Source organism: Solanum verrucosum, unplaced genomic scaffold, assembly GCF_900185275.1.
Source record: "Solanum verrucosum unplaced genomic scaffold, falcon-dt-bn FXZP01000034.1, whole genome shotgun sequence".
NCBI classification, from domain to species: Eukaryota; Viridiplantae; Streptophyta; class Magnoliopsida; order Solanales; family Solanaceae; genus Solanum; species Solanum verrucosum.
Window position 1 is genome coordinate 729,578 of NW_026019959.1, and position 20,058 is coordinate 749,635.

General features: G+C 31.9%; 2 protein-coding genes across 5 annotated transcripts; both read right to left on the reverse strand.

Annotated features, from left to right (window-relative positions):
- Positions 1-1,983: 1,983 nt before the first annotated feature.
- LOC125814842 (agamous-like MADS-box protein AGL15) lies at positions 1,984-7,668 on the reverse strand. 3 transcript variants are annotated; one of them, XM_049494289.1, is made up of 8 exons: positions 7,362-7,668; positions 5,352-5,427; positions 3,443-3,549; positions 3,250-3,349; positions 3,051-3,092; positions 2,866-2,907; positions 2,570-2,751; positions 1,984-2,344 (listed from the first exon to the last, which is right to left on the reverse strand). In XM_049494289.1, the coding sequence occupies exons 1-8, from the start codon at positions 7,541-7,543 to the stop codon at positions 2,260-2,262; spliced, it is 816 nt and encodes a 271-aa protein (XP_049350246.1). In that variant the 5' UTR covers positions 7,544-7,668; the 3' UTR covers positions 1,984-2,259. The 3 variants fall into 3 exon arrangements, with proteins under 3 accessions (XP_049350246.1, XP_049350244.1, XP_049350245.1); XM_049494287.1 differs by having other exon boundaries at positions 2,570-2,799; XM_049494288.1 differs by lacking the exon at positions 2,866-2,907 and having other exon boundaries at positions 2,570-2,799.
- A 6,360-nt stretch (positions 7,669-14,028) lies between these two features.
- Positions 14,029-19,513, reverse strand: LOC125814843 (uncharacterized). Of its 2 annotated transcripts, none has more exons than XM_049494291.1 (8): positions 19,181-19,513; positions 18,054-18,167; positions 17,885-17,953; positions 17,749-17,768; positions 17,622-17,674; positions 17,453-17,483; positions 17,286-17,367; positions 14,029-14,436 (listed from the first exon to the last, which is right to left on the reverse strand). In XM_049494291.1, the coding sequence occupies exons 1-8, from the start codon at positions 19,362-19,364 to the stop codon at positions 14,201-14,203; spliced, it is 789 nt and encodes a 262-aa protein (XP_049350248.1). In that variant the 5' UTR covers positions 19,365-19,513; the 3' UTR covers positions 14,029-14,200. The 2 variants fall into 2 exon arrangements, with proteins under 2 accessions (XP_049350248.1, XP_049350247.1); XM_049494290.1 differs by having other exon boundaries at positions 14,196-14,432; positions 17,282-17,367.
- Positions 19,514-20,058: the final 545 nt, after the last annotated feature.

Consider the following 20,058-nt stretch of genomic DNA (forward strand, 5'->3'; position numbering starts at 1 on the left):
TGTTTTAAAATATTATTTGTCATATTTTATTTTCAGAGAATATATAATATTTAAATATTAAATAAATCTAATCCCATTTAATTTTAAAAATATATTAATTAATTGACTCTTAATAGACAGAACATGATAACTATGAAACGGAAGGAGTACTACTTTTCTTTTTCATTTGAATGAGATATTCGTAAACCATTGACTTTTGGAATAATTGCTAAGCACTTCATCATGGCAAAGTTGACCTCGCGTAACACTTATCTTGTCACTAAACAAATCTCTAAGGTAAAAGAACAAATTTTTTAAAAGGGATATATTATTATTAATTGAGTTATTACTCTTATGCAATATGGTACTTCATAACAAATAGTATTTATTTATTTTTTGGTTTTTAATTTTTTTTTATCATTATTATTATATAAGAAAAATCGTGGAATTCATAATTTCTTATATAACTAATAAAATATGTGTTTACTATGTTTTTTTTTCCTTCGATATTCAAAATTTACTGACTGTACTTTGCGCGACCACTATACTATTCAAATAGAAAAACACTGAAACGAGTATAGACTTTTTTTTATCTTGTTAATAACGTAAAATGCAGGTGCAAGGCAACATACCAAGTGCAAAAACAGCTTGTCAATTCAGCCCATGTTTTTGAGTTTTTCAGAACCCCACCAGCTATATAAATAAACCAAATTATTGACTAAAACACAACCAAATCAAATCAATCCCCCCCTTTTACTTTCCAAAAAAAGAAAAAAAAAAAAGTCCCTTTCATTGTTGTTGTTTGATATGGTACTCTTGGTTGAAAAAATTAGCCATTTTCTGAAAAATATGGAGAATCATCATCTTCATAATCATCACAATTCAGAAGCCTTATTGGCTTCTTCTTTGCAAGGTTTTCGATCCGAAATATCGAAAATCTTGAACGAAGTCTTGCCAATTTCAGAACCAGGGACAGAATTGGAATTTCAGTTTTTGTCCCTGATTTGGATTCAGAAATGTGTTGATGTAATTCCATTGACTCATAGGGCTTTTGCAAAGCTTGTGGTTGAAATAGACCATCCAATGGCCAAATGGGGAAAATCACAAATTGAGGAGTATTTGGATTATAGCTTGAATTTGCTTGAGCTTTTGAATTCTGTGACTTCTGGTGTTTCTCATTTGAGTCATGCTAAGCTTAGCATCTCTCATGGATTGAGCTTAATTGGAAAAATTCTGATCCATTGGTGGCTTTAGAACATTTAAATGAGATTCAGCCGTATGATCTTGGCAAGGAATTGAAAGTTGAAAGGAAGATGATAACAGAGAATGAAGAAAGTCCTTGCAGTGGAAAAGATTTGATCGTTCGTCGATCTTTGTGGATCCTGATGAGCGTTTCTTCGTGGATTTTCGGGGTTTTGTTATCTGGAATATGCAGTAGTGATAAACCCTATCTGGAACTGAGGAAATCAGCTGGATTGTTTGATGATTCTTTGATCAGAGGCTGGGATACTATATTAGCAAGTGAAATTGCAGAAAATTGCGGTGTTTCGAGAGAGGTGAAGGAGATAAATGAAGTGATAACTGGTTTGAAAGAAGCAGTGGCTAATGGTAGTGTTGATGAATTTGCCATTGAACTGAAGAGAAGATTGGAGGATTTAGAAGAATTGATGCAGAAAATTGGAAAGAAAACAAATGATCTGTTCTCAGAAGTTTTAGCTGAACGAGGCAAATTCCTGGATTGCCTTAAGCACACTAGAAAGTAGAAATAGCAAGTGAATTCTTTTGTAAATTTGGATATGTATAAACTGGTTGTGAAAAGATTTATCATTGTAAAAGTATCGAAAGTTGTATGTATAAACTTTGATGTTTGGTCTTATATCATCTTTATTTAACTATCTGATATTCGAAACTCACTGACCTGACTAAAGGATTCAGATTCAGGATGTATAAGGCTCTTCATCCTTAGTGAAAGGCTAAACATTGAAAACACAAAGCAATGAGAGGGAGGTGTGAATGGCTCTAGGCACCATAATCAGTAAAAATGGAGAGCTGAACTCATCTATTCTCCATCTTAAAATACACTGTCCAAAGATATTGTCCAAAATCAAAATTAAACCAGCATGTTCATCTTACTTAAGCCATCTAAGGGATCATTAAGTCCCTGACAAAATCACTGGTCTAGATGAACCTGTTTCAAACATGAAAACTGGTTCAATATCATTTGACCTGACATGTGCCTAACAAGTTACAAAAGAGGGGACGAGTCCCGAAAGACAATGGTCACTTTGAGCCAACTTGATTCTCTGAATTGCTTGAAGGAGATTCCTGCTCAGTTCTCTTTCTCTTTCGACAAATAGTTGGAAGCCTAAGTAACACAGTATGCAAAGGACAGTCAGAATCAATTGCACATAAAGAAAGTTTATATAAATGCCAAGAAATTTGCTAAAAGGACACCTGCAAAACTTTAGTTACTATGTTTTTAAGTTGGAGCTTTTAGGTGGTGACAGCACACATGACATATTTAGCCAGCAAAACATGTACATAAGAAGCAAGAAAAATAACTCCAAGAAGATAATAATAATAATAATACCCCAGTTGCAAAGTTGTGTTGGAATCTTCATCATCTACTCCATCTTCACATGCAGTGTCCGAATCCAGACTCTCCTTACTCTCTTTTAAAATTGAATACTTCTTTTCCAATGGACGATCATATTCAAGAAAAGGTGGCGGTAAACTAGCACTTAAAGGAAATAACCCTCGGAGCTCTTCTACCTGTAGCTCATGAGATGGCAAAAGCAATTGTGTCAGAAAGGAACCGCCCTGAAACATAAAAGAGGGGAGTTATTGGGTGTAAGCGATAGAAACAAAAGAGAAGGCGTCTCTTGCCTGTCTACGTAAGGTCTCACACTCCAGCGCAGACCTCTCCTCCTTGATAGAAATCACCCAAGAAGAAAAGTCAGCAAAACATGAGTCAAGAAAGCTCAAACTGTACTTCTAATCTTTCTTTCATTGGCGAAAAAAGATAGTCAGTATATATACATTATACATTTTAACTGTATGATGTAGTTTACCTGTTTCCTAGAATAATCTAGTTGCTGTATCAGCAATTCCTCCTACAATGTAGAGTACTATACTTCAGATTTCCAAGATTCAACAAATAGACACATTCCAGAAAATCGGGGAGGGGGGAAAGATACATTTTGGTAAAAAACCAAAAGCTGTCAACGTCTTACTGCACTAATAAGTGAATTATGAAAGCAAACTTCACACCTTTCTCTCCTTTATGGCTAATAGTCCTTCATTTAGTTGATGTTCAAGAAGCCGTAGTTCATTCAAACCCATACCATTAAGGTCCTTGCCTAACAACCGCCTGAAATAAGAGTCAATCACATATATGAATCTAAACCATGTTCAAGGTCTAAATATCCTTGAATAATGATTCACATAATTAACAGAGCCATACAGTTGTTTTGTCTTGAGCTTTGCGAGTTCGTCTTTAAGACTGTCCACCTCTCTCTGTTCCTGCTTCAGCACATGTGTCTGCTGCTGCAACTGTGGCTGCTCGTTGTCCTTGTTCAAGGAAAAAGCAACAGAGAAATTCAGAAACCTCTACGCCCATAGCCAAAGATGGGTGACTGTTTTAGATGCGATTAAGTATTCAGACACACCCCAACCCTCCACACCATGGTAGAAACAAATACATGCATCTATTTGTGCATGTCAGTGTGTATAATACACAAGATAGTAAAACTTTCAAGGGCAAAAACAATCATTTTTATCAAAAAAAAATCACTCCATACAGATCAGACATCAAGATAAAGTTATATCCTGGACAAAATGAGTTACCACACGTGCCACCTGTTGAATAATGCAAAAACTGCAGAAATTTTGAAATCATTTAGCAAGCTACATCTCTCAGTATATTAATTTAAATGAAGCTTTTTTATGAAATTTGATCTTTTCAAGAAGAGAGGAAGGCTGTGGTGAGACTGTTGGCCAACTCATCAAATCATTTGTAATTCATTGTCACTGTGAATACAGAAAATTCAAGTGATTGCACATTTTCTCCTTTCTATCTGCAGCAAAGACTACCTGAGTTCAAACAAATGCAATACACTTGTCATTAATGACTCTTAACGATGGTAAGACGTCGCTCAAAAGGAAAAAGAAAAAGAATCCAATTACGATCAGTTATGACAAATAATTAACAATGAAAAGTGTTCCAGACTGAAGATGGATATTCGAATTTTTAACTCCTTTACCTACTTTAACTTTTCCTTTATTGCATCTTGTCCTTCAATAGAGAAAAAATTCCATATATGTATCATATAGAGATGAAAGCCAGACAACTGAAGTTCATATGTTGTGAGTTCTTCAAGGAAAACATGCTGAACTACCTGATTCCCAGTAACCAGTTCATATATTTGCATTAAAAGCAAAAAGTAGAAAACACAAATGTCGTACTTTCTAGATAGTGATTCGTAATGTGTTTATATTTTTATCAGAAAGGTGGAACTTTTGTTGATGTATTCCAGCAAGAATTAACCGCTGATCCAACCAAATATATTTGATGAGTTACAATCTAGACTTTTAATCTCATTAAATAACGCAGTCACCAGAAAGAAACCAAAACAAAGTCTGCGGACATCTTTTCAATTTAGAACAATATATCTTCATTTATTACTCTGAGAGACAACTAACCGAGAAAATATGGGACATGCTATTGTCCACCAAGTGACCTGAGAAGAGTTCACATAGTATCGAGTATCGACAGCGGTAGGGAAAAGTTTTAGAGTGCTGCAAAATTGCTCACAGTTCATTCTTTGAGCACTGGGGGAAAGGAGGCAGAAAACCTCCTGGATAATTATTAATGAAGTGAGGAAAAATAAGAGATTATAACATCAAAAATCCTACCAAGGATACCCATGTTCCTCTGAACACAAAGAAAGAAAAACCATTGAGGAAAATACAGAAAATTATGTAGCCTTAGAATATGAACAATAAATCTGAAAAACCCTTGCACTTGGAGAAATGTTTCTTCATACAAAAATGCAACCAAAATGTGCTTTTTTAAAGCATTTTCTACTAGAGGTTGCAGAAAAGCCAGCCACGTTTATCTTCCCCCTAGAAAAGAACTCTCAGATATAATACAATTGATCAAAAATCATGATCACACCAAACCAAAAAAGAACTAAAAGTGAGAAAGCTCTTATTGGCTATAGTTCTTGTTAATGTGCTTGTATAAGAAGAAATACACCTCTGTGGATAAAATTAAGAGCAACAGAACTCAATATATTCATTCCAAGGACAGTGCATTATACATATTTGTTATAGCAAGTCATAATCATACAAAACAGGTGAAGATCTTCTACCTCTGACTTCTTTTCTACGGCAGAATTGTCTGTTGAGGCTACACATCTGTTGTATCTCGAAAGCGTCTGTTTCATGCTGCATTTTAACAAAAATTAGTGCACCAAATTACAGATAAGTAACCACAATTAATCAAAGTCACATCTTCCGTAATAAAGTAAAGCTTTAATAACTATCTAGCCCCTTTCCGTGGGTTCATTCGTTTAAAGTGTTACATGTACCCAAGAAAATCACAAAAGTCGCATATTCAACTTCTCGCCACCCCATAAAAAAATCCAACAAATAATAGCACAAAACACTTATACAACCGAGCTACTGTTTCAAAAATAATTGGGACAACTAATTTGAGGTTCAATGAGTACAAAGCGCAGATAGCATCTTATACTCAGGCAAGGAACAGATTGGAAGGAAAAGCCTCTGGCTCTCTGAGATGTGATGATCTCTTTCCATCTGCATGGGTGCATAAGCAACGCAACTGAGACTATTGAATGTTCCTGCTATTTACTTACTGACAAACCAGGCATTAATAAATGCATTTCTGGCCTAATATGCCTCGTTTCCTACAATAATCCAATATGCATGTGAAAACTAAAATTCAATGCCTTGTATCCCTTTCCCTGAAGGAAAGCACACCATAAGTTAGTCCCAAGATTTACTACAATCAACTCTTCCTATTGAGCTTTGCAAACAATAGCCAGTACCAAATCAAATAAAGAAAGATGGTAATGTGGTTGACAGTCAACGTATAAATAGTTTACCCTCAATGAATGCTCTATACAACTTATAATGATTACTATAGCCAACCAGTTTGGGGATTAGGTGCACTTGATCGACTGTGTTACAATCACAATCACATGGAACATAGATAATCCCAGAGTCTAATAGATACAACATCAAAGCTAAATTTCAGGATGACTTTCTTTCCCTTTTCTTTGGTATAAAAGCACCTTCTTGAAATACTGAAACATTAGATTTGGCATAAAATGTATGGAAAGGAGAGGGACCAATTAATCAGAACAAAGTATGAAACATTGAAGTAGATAAGAAACTTCCAGTTCATTATTCTAGTTCAATTGCCTCAAAATAAAACAAATAAAGAAATAGTAAAAGATAGCATCATCTGAAATCTGTAATTAGAGAGAGTTTTATTAGATTTCTTCCTAGGATACACGGATATGAGCCTGTTAACAACAATATTGAGGAATTAATCAACTACCTTATAAGTAATTAAAAGAAAAACAGAGTATGCAAAATTGCATGTCCCTACGTATATGATAATCTTGTCCTCTCCCAAGCAGCATTGCACTCAAGACGATCAGAAACCAAACAAAAACTCAGGAATGGGAAGAAGGAAGAAGAAATTCATCAAGTAATTGGTAATAAAAAGCATTATCAGCATTTTTACAAGAATTTTTTTTATTTTTTTTTTGATAACTGTGGTGTCTGAGGAAGACGGTAATTGGTATCTCTATCCATCAAGGCTAGGACTGATGGAAAGAAATAACCTAGTGTTTTATCTCTGTTGGAATTTGAACCTAAGACCTCATATGCTCAACCCACTTCATTTACCACCCGGCCACACCATTGGGTGCTACAAGAAACAATTTTCTTGCAGCATAATTGGAAATTTTGCAACAGATACACAATGGGGAATACTTCACCAACCAAAAATCAAATATGTGAACTAAAAATACTTGAACAGTTTCATGGAAGTATATATCTAAACAACTTAAAGTTACACATCCCTTAAAAATCCAAACTTTTTTCTCAATGGAAGCATGCATACACACAAAAATGAAAACTCATCTTTCTAGTACAGTATTCTAACAGAATAATATAAATCTGGACTGTAACCAAACAGAATCGAGAACTAATTGCTACTACGATACAAACAAGAAACAGTAACACCCACATGCAAACCATAAACAGATCCCTAAAATCAAATCTGATTAGATACATGCAACAACTAAAAATCCCCAAATTGAAATTTATAAAAGAAGTCAAAAACATACCTAGTACTTGAAAACTCAAAAAGCTTTCCAGTACTTGAGAAAATAATAACAGCAACTTCAGAATCACAAAGAACAGAAAGCTCCCCGGCTTTCTTCAACAAGCCAGCACGCCTCTTAGAGAATGTTACTTGTCTATTATTTACATTCTCAATCAATTTTATGTCAATTTTCCCTCTACCCATCTTTTCTTTCCCCTTAAATTATATGAAAAAACACCAAAAGACAAGTCTTGATGAATTTTTTTCCTCCCCTCTTTAATTTCTTCCTTCTGTATCTGTTTTTTTGGGAATAAGAAGAAATTAGGAAGAGGGGTTTTTGGTTATGCTAAAAGAAGAGAAAAAGAGGAAAAGAAAATTGCTATAAAGAGAAAGAGAAGATAGAGAGACGTGAAGTCCCCAAATGGCGAAACTCTGGAAACGGCAAATTTGCATGGCCAATTCTATGCATGACTCTGTTTCTCTCTCCTCTTTTCTCTCTCTTCTTCCTACATTTGGCTCTACTTTCTCGGCCTCCAAACTTTCCTTTTTCTCATTAAAAATAGGTTTTTTCTAGTAATAGTATACTCTTTTCCTTTATTTTACTTGTACTAAAAATAGATTTTTCTAATATTTGTCCATTTTAATATATAGGGAAAGTATTGTTTTTATTAATTAAGTAATTATTTCTCAAATCAATTAAAGTATTAAAACACTTTGGTAAAGTAAACACTCAAATAATGATTTCTGAAGATGAATACAGAATACAAGTTGAACGAGTAAAAAAAACTGATTGGAGTACTTATCGTCTCAACATCAAGAAGAATTAGTTTTATCCCTTACTATTCTGATATTATATATCTAAGAAGAACTAAAAAGATTGAAAGATCAAAAAGTAAATAATACTGTAATATAGTTAAAATACTCTTATTATTAATAAATAAATTTTTAGTTTTCATATTAAAATTTTTACTCATTTATTTTAGTTTTTTTTTTTATATATTTCCAATAAAGGACTTTTATTTATTTATTTTCCCAAAAGGGAGTATTCATCAATATGTGAGCTTTGGAAAATATTGTTAGATAGGATCTTAGGAAAGATTTTTGTGTGGAAAAGAAAAAGGGGAAATATATTAGTTGGTTAACTTACTATTTTTATGGTGTTAGAATTCTACTAATCTCGTCAATCTCTTAATAGAAGTTGTTCAACTGATTTTAAATTATTCATATATAATCATTTTTATTTTTTTTCCTTTAAAACAAGGGTATTATTTCTTTTGTGCTATTGCAATTTTAATATGTAATTTTATTATTATTTTGGAAGTTCTTAAAAAAGTTTCAAATTATTGATATGTTTCATCTTTCATTTTATTCTTTCTATAAATAGAGTGTGATATTCGTATTGGAGTCGACCATTTTGAGTTTATGTTGTGTAGGATCCTATTTGAAAGAAAACACTTTTTATTAAGAATTTTTTCATATTTAAAAACTCGAACTTTAAATCTCTTAAATTAAGAGTAAAGTATCCCGTGATTTCCATGGTTATTTTTTCTATTTTGTTGATTTTTGTAACTTTGGTAATTTTTCCATATGTGTCAGAATTATAGGCAAACTTTAAGAAAAAAAGTTCACAATTTCATTGAAATTTGTTTATACTTTGACTTGACTAATCTTATGGTGTTAGAATTCTTCCTTTTTTAATCCGATACTTTTGGTAGTTGTTAAAAAGGGTTTACATAAGTTGCTATATTTTATTTTCTTCCATTTTTGTTTTTTGCTATATTTAGATTATTATTTTTGGAATCTCTCTATAATATGTTAAGTATTTCTTTATTTATGGAATATGCAATTTTATTATTTCTTAAAAACGTTCGTTTATAATTTTTGAAACATTTTTTATTTAGGACGCGTTAGAAAATCCTTATAAGAATTAAGTTTGAGTATAATTATAGTTATTTATATTAATTACACAATTTGACTTATTTGTTTGATCTAATAATTAGTTAATCAATGTTGAATCAAGGACTGCAATTGATTTTTCTGAACCTACTCTTGTTTTGTTATGAGAATATTTGTGCAAGGATGGCTTGTTAAAAATATATAATTTCATATTTTTGAAGGAAAACAAATCATTTATAATACTGAAAAAAAACTTTTGTGTTACATATGTATCTTTCATTATTTTCAATCAAAGATAATAAATCTTAATTTGTAGTTGAAATTTTTATTAATTTAGAAAAAATATATATTTTTAATTCTATACAATATTAGTTACCCAATTATAATTATTTGACATATTTTAAACAGGAAAAACATGTATTTTCAAATACCTATAACTAGTACTCCTAATATTTAGTGCTATCAATATGTGTTGTGGTGTAGTAGTGAGACTGCTCCACCTTTAGCCGAAATTTCGGATTATTCTAGTCCTGGTATGGGAGAAATCCTGTTGGAAGCGCCACACTCAAATGGCCCTCTGCAGTACCTAATTCGAATTTAGTAGGAGCTTCAATATGGACTCCAAACACTGAGTAGGAAACCAAAAATAAAAAATAAAAAACGTAGTGCTTCATAAATGCACGTAGCTTTGTTACGCTTGTTCATATAAGAAATGCTTATTTAATTATTTGATAATTGTATTTAGTTTAAAAAAATTGGCACATTGTCGTTATATAATTATTACTTGTACATTAAATAATTGTTACATTGAGAATTAGCATGTTATAATATTATGGCAATCAAACAAGCCCTTGAAGTTATTAAGTTCCGTTATGAAGTTCGAGTTCTACACACACCCAAAAAAAATCCTAGAATTTCGTTTTTTTTCTTTCTCATAAAATTATTTGTGAATAAGGTTATTTACTTTCTCCGGTATTGTAATAATATTTTTAGTTTGGACACATCTCTTAAAAATTCATTCGCTCTTAATAGATAAAAAGGTATTTTCACTAAATTATCATAAATTAAATCATACATATTTAATTAATATGATTTCTTGGTCATATAAAAACCAACTTATTCAAATAAGCATAAATTTGAAGAAAAAGAAAGATTAATACCTTATTAATTATGAAAAAAGATGTTATTTTACACTAAATATAAAAACTAAAAGGTTCATATTTTATATAACACAAACCAGAGAAAGTAATAATTATGAAAAGTCAAATCAATCCATTTGATAACAGATTAATATACTTTTTAAGAGAAATTTTATCAAGTTAAGAATACCTTTAAAATGCAATTAAAGGTAGTACGAGATTTAAACGGATTAACTTTCACAATAGTAGCTTAAGTCAATCAATTTGAAGGCTAAATTGTTAGGGAACTGGAATTGGAATTGAGGAATTTATTTAATTTGGGATTGAAGTGGTAAGCAAAAGTCATTTTATTTCTTCCAAGAGAAATAAAAAGAAATAGAATTTGATTTTCTAAACCAAATTTTTGGTAAAGTGGTTTGTCCCTATACTACTATATCTGCTCTTAATTACTTATTCATTTTTTATTTAGCACATCTATTATTTTAAATGGAGTAATTAACATATTGAATTTACCATTTCATTTCTATTAATTGATAGAGTTTCAAAATCAATTTACTCATTAAAGAGGTTTTACGGTTTTTTTTTCAAAAATATTAATTCTCTAAATAAATTGAGGGTGCAATAGGTTAAAAAAATTTAATTTTTTTTTATTTGTCAAAATAAACGAGTAAAAAAGGACAAATAATTAGAAACAAATGTCGTAGAGTATTATTTTTTGTGATCAGACTTCTCTTTCTTGTTTTAAGAGATTGTCATAAATACTTCTACTTTTGGATTTTGCTATTATTGTTCCTAAAACGTTTCACTTTCTATTACGCCTTTCGTAAACTTAATTGAATTTAAAGTTTATTGATTCGAGATTTTAATTGTTTAAAATTATTGAGTATTAAATTAATACTTCTTTTGTCCTATAATACTACATGTTTTCTATTAACTTTTCATACCTCTTGAGAGATTATAAATAAAAAAGTAATTTTACTATATCATTCTTTAAATATAATAAATAGGGAAAAGGGTCAAAAATGCCCTTAAATTATGTGAAAGAAACAAAAATATCTTCCGTTTATAGTTTGGCTCAATGCCCTTACCGTCAATACTTTGGTTCAAAAATGCTCTTAAAATATGTGAAAGCAACAAAAATGTCCTCCGTTTGTAGTTTGATCCAAAAATGCTCTTGTCGTCAACTTTAGTCCAAAAATGTCTTTATTGTTATTTAATGGGTCAAAAATGCTCATTTTTCAAATAAATATATTATTATTTTCTTTTTAACACATTCTTTTTTTAATAATGTTTTTTAAATTAACAAATGTTTATCTTACTTCAACTTAGAAAAAAAATAATTTCTTATTTTATTATCATATTTTTTATTGTTATATAAATATAAATTAATGATGGACTTACTATGATCTTATATATATGACATATATTATCTGTCGAAAGAGTACATGAAGTTATTATATTTTAATTGATAAAATGAGATTAAGAATAAAGAAAATATTTTATACGTTTTTATTTGTTAAAGTGATTTTAGAAGAAAGAAAACAAGAATAGTGTTCTCTAATAATATTTTAATTAGGAAGAAGATGTGTTTAAAAAGAAAAAATAATATATTTATTCGAAAAAGGGCATTTTTGACCCATTTTGTAACTATAGAGGCATTTCTGGACCAAAGTATTGACTGCAAGGACATTTTTGAACCAAAGTATTGACGGTAAGGGCATTTTTGAGTCAAACTATAAACGAAGGTCATTTTTGTTCCTTTCACATAGTTTGAGGGCATTTTTGACCCTTTTTCCTAATAAATATAATGTCTTAAAAAATTTAATAGAAAAATGACTATAATTAGTAATAAGGGTAAATTAGAAACTAATGAGTCGTTTGGTAGAGTGTACTAGAAAAAAAAATGCATGTATTAGGAAAAAAACTTATCCGCACCGGGTGTATACACCAAACTAATGCAATTTTCATTATTGTGTGATTTAATGAAGTAAAACACATGATAATTAATTAAGATTTAGTAAAATGAACTATAAATTTAAACACATGACATGCATGTATTGGATTAGTGTATACACCCGGTACAGATAAGTTTTACCCATGTATTAGCCTTGTGTATTACTAGTATCTTGTTTGGTACTCTTTTTTAATCTATGTATATACTTTATCGTGTTTTAAGGTGTGCATTACTAATACCATAGATTTCTACTATTAGCAATGCAATGGTTTTAATGCATGTATCTTGTTTGGTTTAATCTATGTATATACTTTATCGTGTTTTAAGGTGTGCATTACTAATACCATAGATGTCTAGTATTAGCAATGCAATGGTCTTAATGCATGCATTAACTCAATTAAAGACTCAATTATCCCTCAAAACCTTTTTTACATCTTTTCCACCATAACAATGGAGGTATATTAGTAAATAATTTTTTTAATGCAGTACATACTATTTTTTATGCATCAAACCAAACAATGCATAAAACTAATTTATATATAATTAACGCAAGAATAACTAATACATGCATTAATACACTCTATTTAACATTATTTTATACACTCTACCAAACAACCGTATAACATTATATATTGATTTCATAAGGTGAACAAGTATTGTTAGACATCCCAATATTGTTGGTATAAGAGAGTAATTATACCTATTCAATGAATTTCTTTGAAAAAGTTGATTCTAAGACAAACATAAAATTTGAATTAAAATTACTGAACTCGTATCTCAAAACTAGCTCCGCCCCAGCTATCAACTACTTATTGGAAGGAAATTTCGAAAGATTGAAACCAAACAAAAAAATAAATTAAACCATATATCTAAGACAAAACTACGAGAAGAGGAAACAATGCTACTTCCTTTTCCTACTTTCATTAAGAAAATCATCTTCCTTATTCATTTTCCCAAATAAACTATTTCTAAAATTTCTGACCAATCGAACATGAAAATATCGATCGAACACACCCTTACTCTATCTATCAACACTTGTAGGACGTAATAGCAATTGCTCAGATTCACTCATCTTCCACATTGCCTTTTTCGTCTCAAGAGAAAAAAGTTTAAGATCTTCATTATCATACAGGAAAAAAAGTCAATTTCCTTTCATCCAGTAACAGAGAGAGTATAAATTATCGCAATCAACAAAACAAAACAATAACCCCATATTGTAAGTAAACAATACAAAACAAAGCAATGTAACAGAATGATGGTACAAATAACAGCATTGAAAACCAGTCAACCAGAATGACTTGCAAGTAGGGCCTAAACCAAAATAAGGTAAAAAAAACTGAAACAAATATTCCAGTTCTATGCTACACACATGACACAACATTATGAAACAAAATTGTTTAACAACTATAGGATGTCTACTATTAGATTCACAACATAACCACCTAGCACAAGCTAAGGAGTAACTTATTCTGGCTTCCATCTAGAGCTGAAAATTCTGGACTTCACTGCAAAAAATATTTGCCCCCTCCTGTTCTCCGTCACCTGTTCCCACCCTAAAAAAGGAAAGGTAAGAAAAGACTAAACATCACGGGGGGTCAATGATTTCTCCCCATCAGTCTCGACCTTGGTGGGCATTGGGCAGAGTTACCAAATACATGTGCCCGAGGAAGTAACAGTTCCTGGTGAAACTGCAGAAATAGTACACAAAGGGAAAAACAAAAGACAAACAAAATCCTCCCCTGCCATCTCCCACCCCAAAACAGTCTCTTTTTCTGAAGTATGAATCCCCAATAAAAAGAAGATACACTACAAGCCTAGATAATAAAAGTACATCCTTCAGTAAGCATACATGGTTTGTGCCGACTTGAAGAATCAATCCTTCCCAAGGCTTAGCGATTCCAATCGTAAATCATCAGTCAAAGGATCAGTGGATCTGTTGCTCAGCTCCACTGATTCATCAACTTTTTTACAGATGTATATAAAATGAGAATCCGGATCTTCCATAGTATAATCTTCCGGAAGTAGGCCCTTCTCGGTTAGGGGAATAGGTTCCAAGCATGGCTTCACATTAGAAGGGGGATCACCAGGCTTTTGAAATCCCGGTCTAGCTGCAAAATGAGAGTAAGATGGTAGAAATAAGTAACAAGATCGGACTTGGACAATAATTAAGAAACTTTTATTATTAAGCAGAGCTGTCTCTTTTTTAAAAAAGAAATAATCAGTTTAGCTAACAAGTCTCGGAAGAGATCAATAATCATTTCAAGTTTACGCAGCCAAGTATTAGGACTTAGGAGTATATAGTAGAAAGAATCCAGGATATTCATTCTTGATAGAAGGTTAATTATATAATGTATAGTCTTATATATCGGGGTGCATGGGGTTGGATCCTTATAAAAGATTTTTTGGTCTTTCGGGTTTGCTTTGTGCAAGTGTGCAGAGCAGTGGCTATCATGGCTATGGTAAGATACTAAGATCTAGTTCAATCAAAGTAGAATACACACGGTTGCAGTTCATTAGTGTAAACATTTTAAACCATTTATGGTCATAGTAGAACCAATGTGACTACAGTAGAAATCCTGAAACCAGGCTTCCGTTCCTTTGGATTTGAACCACTGTAGTCATAGCAGACCTAATACAATCACATGAGAAGTCGAGAATCGTGTTTTTTAGTCTTTTGAGTTTGTTTAACCTCTTGCATACAAATTTTGTGGGTCCAATTTTTTATAGTTACTTGGAGGCATATTTTCAATGAAAACTCATTGGGGATACTAATAAGAAGAGAAAAGATTTCTATACAGTCAAACGTAAAAATCATTCCTAATTTATGGCATATTTTGTGAATTCCAAGGGAACTCATCAGAATTATGTCTTATTACTCCAAAATTGGACATAAGTAATATATGGGCTGATATGTCACGGCTAAAAGCGTGACCAAGACTGGATCAGGATAGATCTAATAAAAGACTGCCATATTTAATGGTTCTCAATAGATAATTAGATTCTGAGAGCATCATATAGAAATAAGTCAAGATATCAAGGTTCAGAAAAGTAAAAGACCTAAGGCAAGCAACGTTGAATATAGTTTAGTTTTCCATAACCAGCATGATTTGAGATGAATAATGATATTTCAAAGTATTAGGACCGCTTTAAGAAAGACTTTGTAGAATTCCATAGACGGACAAGCCTGTAGTGTGTATATGCATATAATATGCTTCAATGAAATGCTTGAAATTCCTTTCAGGAGTACCATGACAAACTAGAATTTTGTTGTAAGCTATTATGATTTATGAGTATAAGTATGATTCCTTTGTTTGAACATATTCTAATTGTTCATTGCAAGTTTAAAAGCATGTTTTGACTCGTGATGCATATTATCAAAAGATGTAAGAAAATACATAAAATCGTCCTTTCACTTGGCACTAAACTTTCTTTAGCACTATACTTTACGGATAATTCTTTACCCCCTACTTCCAGTACCAGAGTTTCTATCCTTATACAAAAGGATGAGGCAGCACATAGATAGATTGGAAGTATAGTCCCTTGATCATAAGAGAACTTTAAAACTGTTTGAATAAAGAGTACAAGAGAATAGAAATGGAGAAACTTAATAGTTTTTGAGATAGACATGAGCTTGACTTATCCTTTTGACTAAAATGTGTGTTCAGAAAGATATAACTGAAGTACTATGTTATCCTTATACTTGAATTTGTCAGAACGCATGTTTTGGAACTTGTAGCTTGTCCCTAAAAATTATGGATATGGTTATCACTTGCTGAGACAGTCGACTCATTAGTTTTCCTTTTTTGTTAAGAAATGGTAATTATTGAGCATCTGAGAGTGAACAACTGTGCTTAATGCAATTTTAACTCCCTTAAAATTTGTACCAGTTTTATGCAGAGTCCAGGAAAACTTGATATCTTTCCTTCCCTCTAAAAATTCAAACAAACATATACCACCAAACGTATATGTTCTTTAAACTTGCCATGACATCCTTTCACTATTCTGCTGTCATATCACAAATTATGACAAAACACTTGCACGAGTTAATAAATCCATTTAACATCTTTCCTTTTAATCTCCACAAACCCCTGACATGTGATAAATTTCTAAACTTGGTGATTCATATTATACGAGATGTGTACTCCCTGAATCAAAAGTTACCACATTACATGAACTCAGGTTTGCAATACCCCGAATTGCAAATTCAATGTAGTACATGAACTCGTGTTGCACTTGCATGTTTGAACATGTCAAGGATCCCCCGTCATGAACTCACGAGCTACGATGAAAGTCCAGAGAGCTCAGTTCAGATTTTTTTTCTTACATTCCCTCCACCCTTCCTTTTCCACCCTTTCTGTATGCTATTAGCCTATTATTGAGTTGAATAGCAAGACTCAGAGACACGCTATGTAGAAACAGGAAAACCAAAAGTAACCTTAAAACCATGCCTTAACATCAGTATAGTAGTTTTAAGTCCAGCTAGCGGGCTTAAGCTTGGGCATAAGTCTAAGCAATGTTTTGCACTGATGCCAGGATCTAATGTTTAAGTCTGAATGCAGTCCCATTAACTGTTAGAAAAGCTCAGGCAAAAAGATGGCTAGCAAAATTGGTCAACGTGCCTTAAATAGATTTCATTGGTCATATGTGATCCCTATATAAAAAATACTAAAAAGATATAGCTGCTCAACAAGGTGCAGTTTAACATGGCTTCTTCGCTACTGTATTTGCTTTACATACTTAACTTTTGATATGTATGTCTGCCTATGTGTTCAGGTTTAAATTTTAAAACTAGTATCCATGCAAAGGTTCTCAAATAAGCCTTTCTATTGACTTTAGCATAGCCCAAATACAATTCACAAATCTCTAACAAATGATACCACATGCAAACCATATAGTAGTTTAATAATCTAGCACACTAGACCGAGCAATTATGGCATGACTTGCAACAAAAACTTACGTATAATGTATAACTCAATTTTCCAGTTAAACACTGATCGATTCAGATGAGGCATCCTTGCTCTAGGATCACCATATGTTATCTACACAGAGCAAAAAACAACAATTATTTGATGTTTCAAAATATAGTATAGAAGTTACAAGTAGGAATTTTGGCCCTCTTGTTACCAACATATAAACACCTCCATTTTTGAGAAGCCTACACATGAAAAGACAATTGCCATAAGTTCTTACTCGTCAAAAGGAAGAATATTTTTGAGACAGCAAAGGAGGAAAGGAAGTGAATATAACGAATAACTATAAAAAAAACACAATAAAACACCATAAGATTTCCAACCTGCTCACTTCTCCCAGCATTTGTGCAGCACACATTGGAGCATTGGTACCACACTGAAAGAGTATAGAACAGTTAGCACGTCAACATATTAGACAAAGTTGGAGAGAGAGAGCAAGATGAAACTAACCATTAATGAATCAAGGGTTCCTGTTACAGTAATGACCAGATGATATCCCACAAAAGATCAGATTGCGGAGAAAAAAAGATGGTAAGTGAATGGAAAATAACCAAAAATAGCACATGAGGAAGGGCAATAGCATTACCCTTATCAATGATGGCGTCAAATGATTCATCAGGAAAGAAGCTCATATCTCTGACATCCATTTGCAAGTCTGGTATTCACATTAGGAGAACTTTATAACACAGATTTATCTCACCAGAATTGGAAAAAGGTTTCTAAATCAGAATTAGGAATCTCTTCAGGTACCATACATTTCATCTGCGGAACGTCCTCATACTTCCTTTTCATCATATCAATAGCTACTGTTGATATATCAACATTCACTATTTCTTCATATCCATCCTTAACCATATCCTCCGACATCACTGAACCAAAAAAAAAAGATTTTATAATCTCAGTAAAAAACATTAAATCTATAACATTGAACATCATATCCAGACTTCCAGAGAAAGCATGATTGTAATCAGTCAAAGGTGATTATTGTAACTTTTCACAGTTTATAAAACAATTAGGCATTCAACAGAGAGCTTTGGCTTCGAGCAAATTGAGGTAAATTTCTTCAAGTTTCACATATCCAGGTCGCATACAACATTAAAATCAATAAAAATGAAAACTTTAGGCTCAAAAAGGCAAGAAAACCCTGCCACAAGCCTCCTTTCCAAATAGTGGTCCTCCTATCTGAAACTAAAAACTAAAAAACAACAATCTCTTCAAGAATTTCTTGAAGCATCAGAAAACCAGGCGCAAAACAAAGCTCATCACGTAAAACCCTTCACAAAAGATCAATGCAAACAAACTGATAACGTGAAAGAAAATTCAAATCCTATGCTCATATTAAACAAGGAAATATCAAGGTTGAAATGAATTTCATCAAAAAACACATAACAATGTATCAACAAAGCAATAAATCAAAGATTTCAAATTTACAACAACAACATACCCCGTGTAGTCCGACAAAGTAAGGTCTGAGGAGGCAGAGTGTACAAAGACCTTACCCCTAACTTAGAGGTAGAGAGATTGTTTCCTATAGACCTCAACTCAAGAAAAACAGATCAAAGAATCAAATATCCGGCTACAACACAAAGCAACTTAAAAACAAAAAAATTAAGCCAATATTTAAGCTCACACTAAACAAGAAAATCTAAACATCAGAGTCAAATTAAAACGATTTTCTCAATCCGGTAACAGAATAAACAAAATCTTAAGCTCAAACCAGACAAACCCAATAAAAGATTGGACTCAGTAGAGCTAAATTCCTTCAAGAATCACAAAAAGTTCAAATTTTTCAGCTCAATTTCAAGTAAAATAACTAAACATCAACAGAAATGAATCAAAACCCACAAAAAGTTCACATTTTTAGCTCAATTATAACGATTACCAGCATTGCCACAGCCAACCATGAGTACCCTTGAAGAGGTAGAAACACAATGGCGAACAAAAGGGCGAAGAGCAGAGTAACGTTGATACCAATCAAAAGAACCTGCTTCTTGAACATACCGGGAATCCCAGTAAAGGGCATCACCGTAATTGTATGTATTGCAAGATGACACGTCACGCAACATCGTATTTATTTTTTCAAATTTTGAGTGGTTTCCGGTGAAAAGAACGGCGGCGAACGCCGTGGACAGCGGTTCAAAGTGTTGCTTTTTCGATGGAAATTTGGGGCCTTGTGTCACAAATGTGTGGAGGTGGAAGAGGGACAAGAAGTGAAGTTTACGCGTGGCTTTGTGGTAGTTGACTTCGCAAGTTTTTACAGTTATATTCCCTCCATTCGCTTTTATTCGTCACAATATTAATATTAATGAAAAAATATAAGTACATAATAATTACTTGTACTTAATACTTTTTAAATACTTTTTTCTTTTATTTGATATTTTAACTTTTTACATGATATATTTAAGCTTATTCTTTTTACATTATAAGTATTTTTTGTTTAAAATTATACTTAGTTATTTTTTAATATTTTAAATATATGTTAAATCAAAATCAGATAAATTAATAATAATAAATAAATAAATATATATATATATATATATATATATATAAAGTGTATATTTTATCATAATATTTATATAATTAGTGTATGATTTAGTGAGCTTGAGACATAAATAGTTAATGTTAAGAATAAAATAAGAAAGAAATTAATGTTCATTTAATATACTAATAATAAAAAAGTGAAAGTAAAAAATATTTTAAATATATTAAATGAATAAAAGTGAATGAAAAGAGTAGTAAACTAAAATTATTTTTTGCTTA

Excerpts from the sequence above, each read along its gene's own strand:
- LOC125814843 (XM_049494291.1), bottom strand. The coding sequence starts at position 19,364 with ATGTTGCGTGACGTGTCATCTTGCAATACATACAATTACGGTGATGCC. Across the intron at positions 18,168-19,180 it reads GGTTGGCTGTGGCAATGCTG|TGATGTCGGAGGATATGGTT; the intron begins GTAATCGTTATA and ends TTTTTGGTTCAG. Across the intron at positions 17,675-17,748 it reads GAACCCTTGATTCATTAATG|TGTGGTACCAATGCTCCAAT; the intron begins GTTAGTTTCATC and ends ATACTCTTTCAG.
- LOC125814842 (XM_049494287.1), bottom strand. The coding sequence starts at position 7,543 with ATGGGTAGAGGGAAAATTGACATAAAATTGATTGAGAATGTAAATAAT. Across the intron at positions 5,428-7,361 it reads TTTGAGTTTTCAAGTACTAG|CATGAAACAGACGCTTTCGA; the intron begins GTATGTTTTTGA and ends GTTAAAATGCAG. Across the intron at positions 2,908-3,050 it reads TAGATTATTCTAGGAAACAG|GAGGAGAGGTCTGCGCTGGA; the intron begins GTAAACTACATC and ends ATTTCTATCAAG.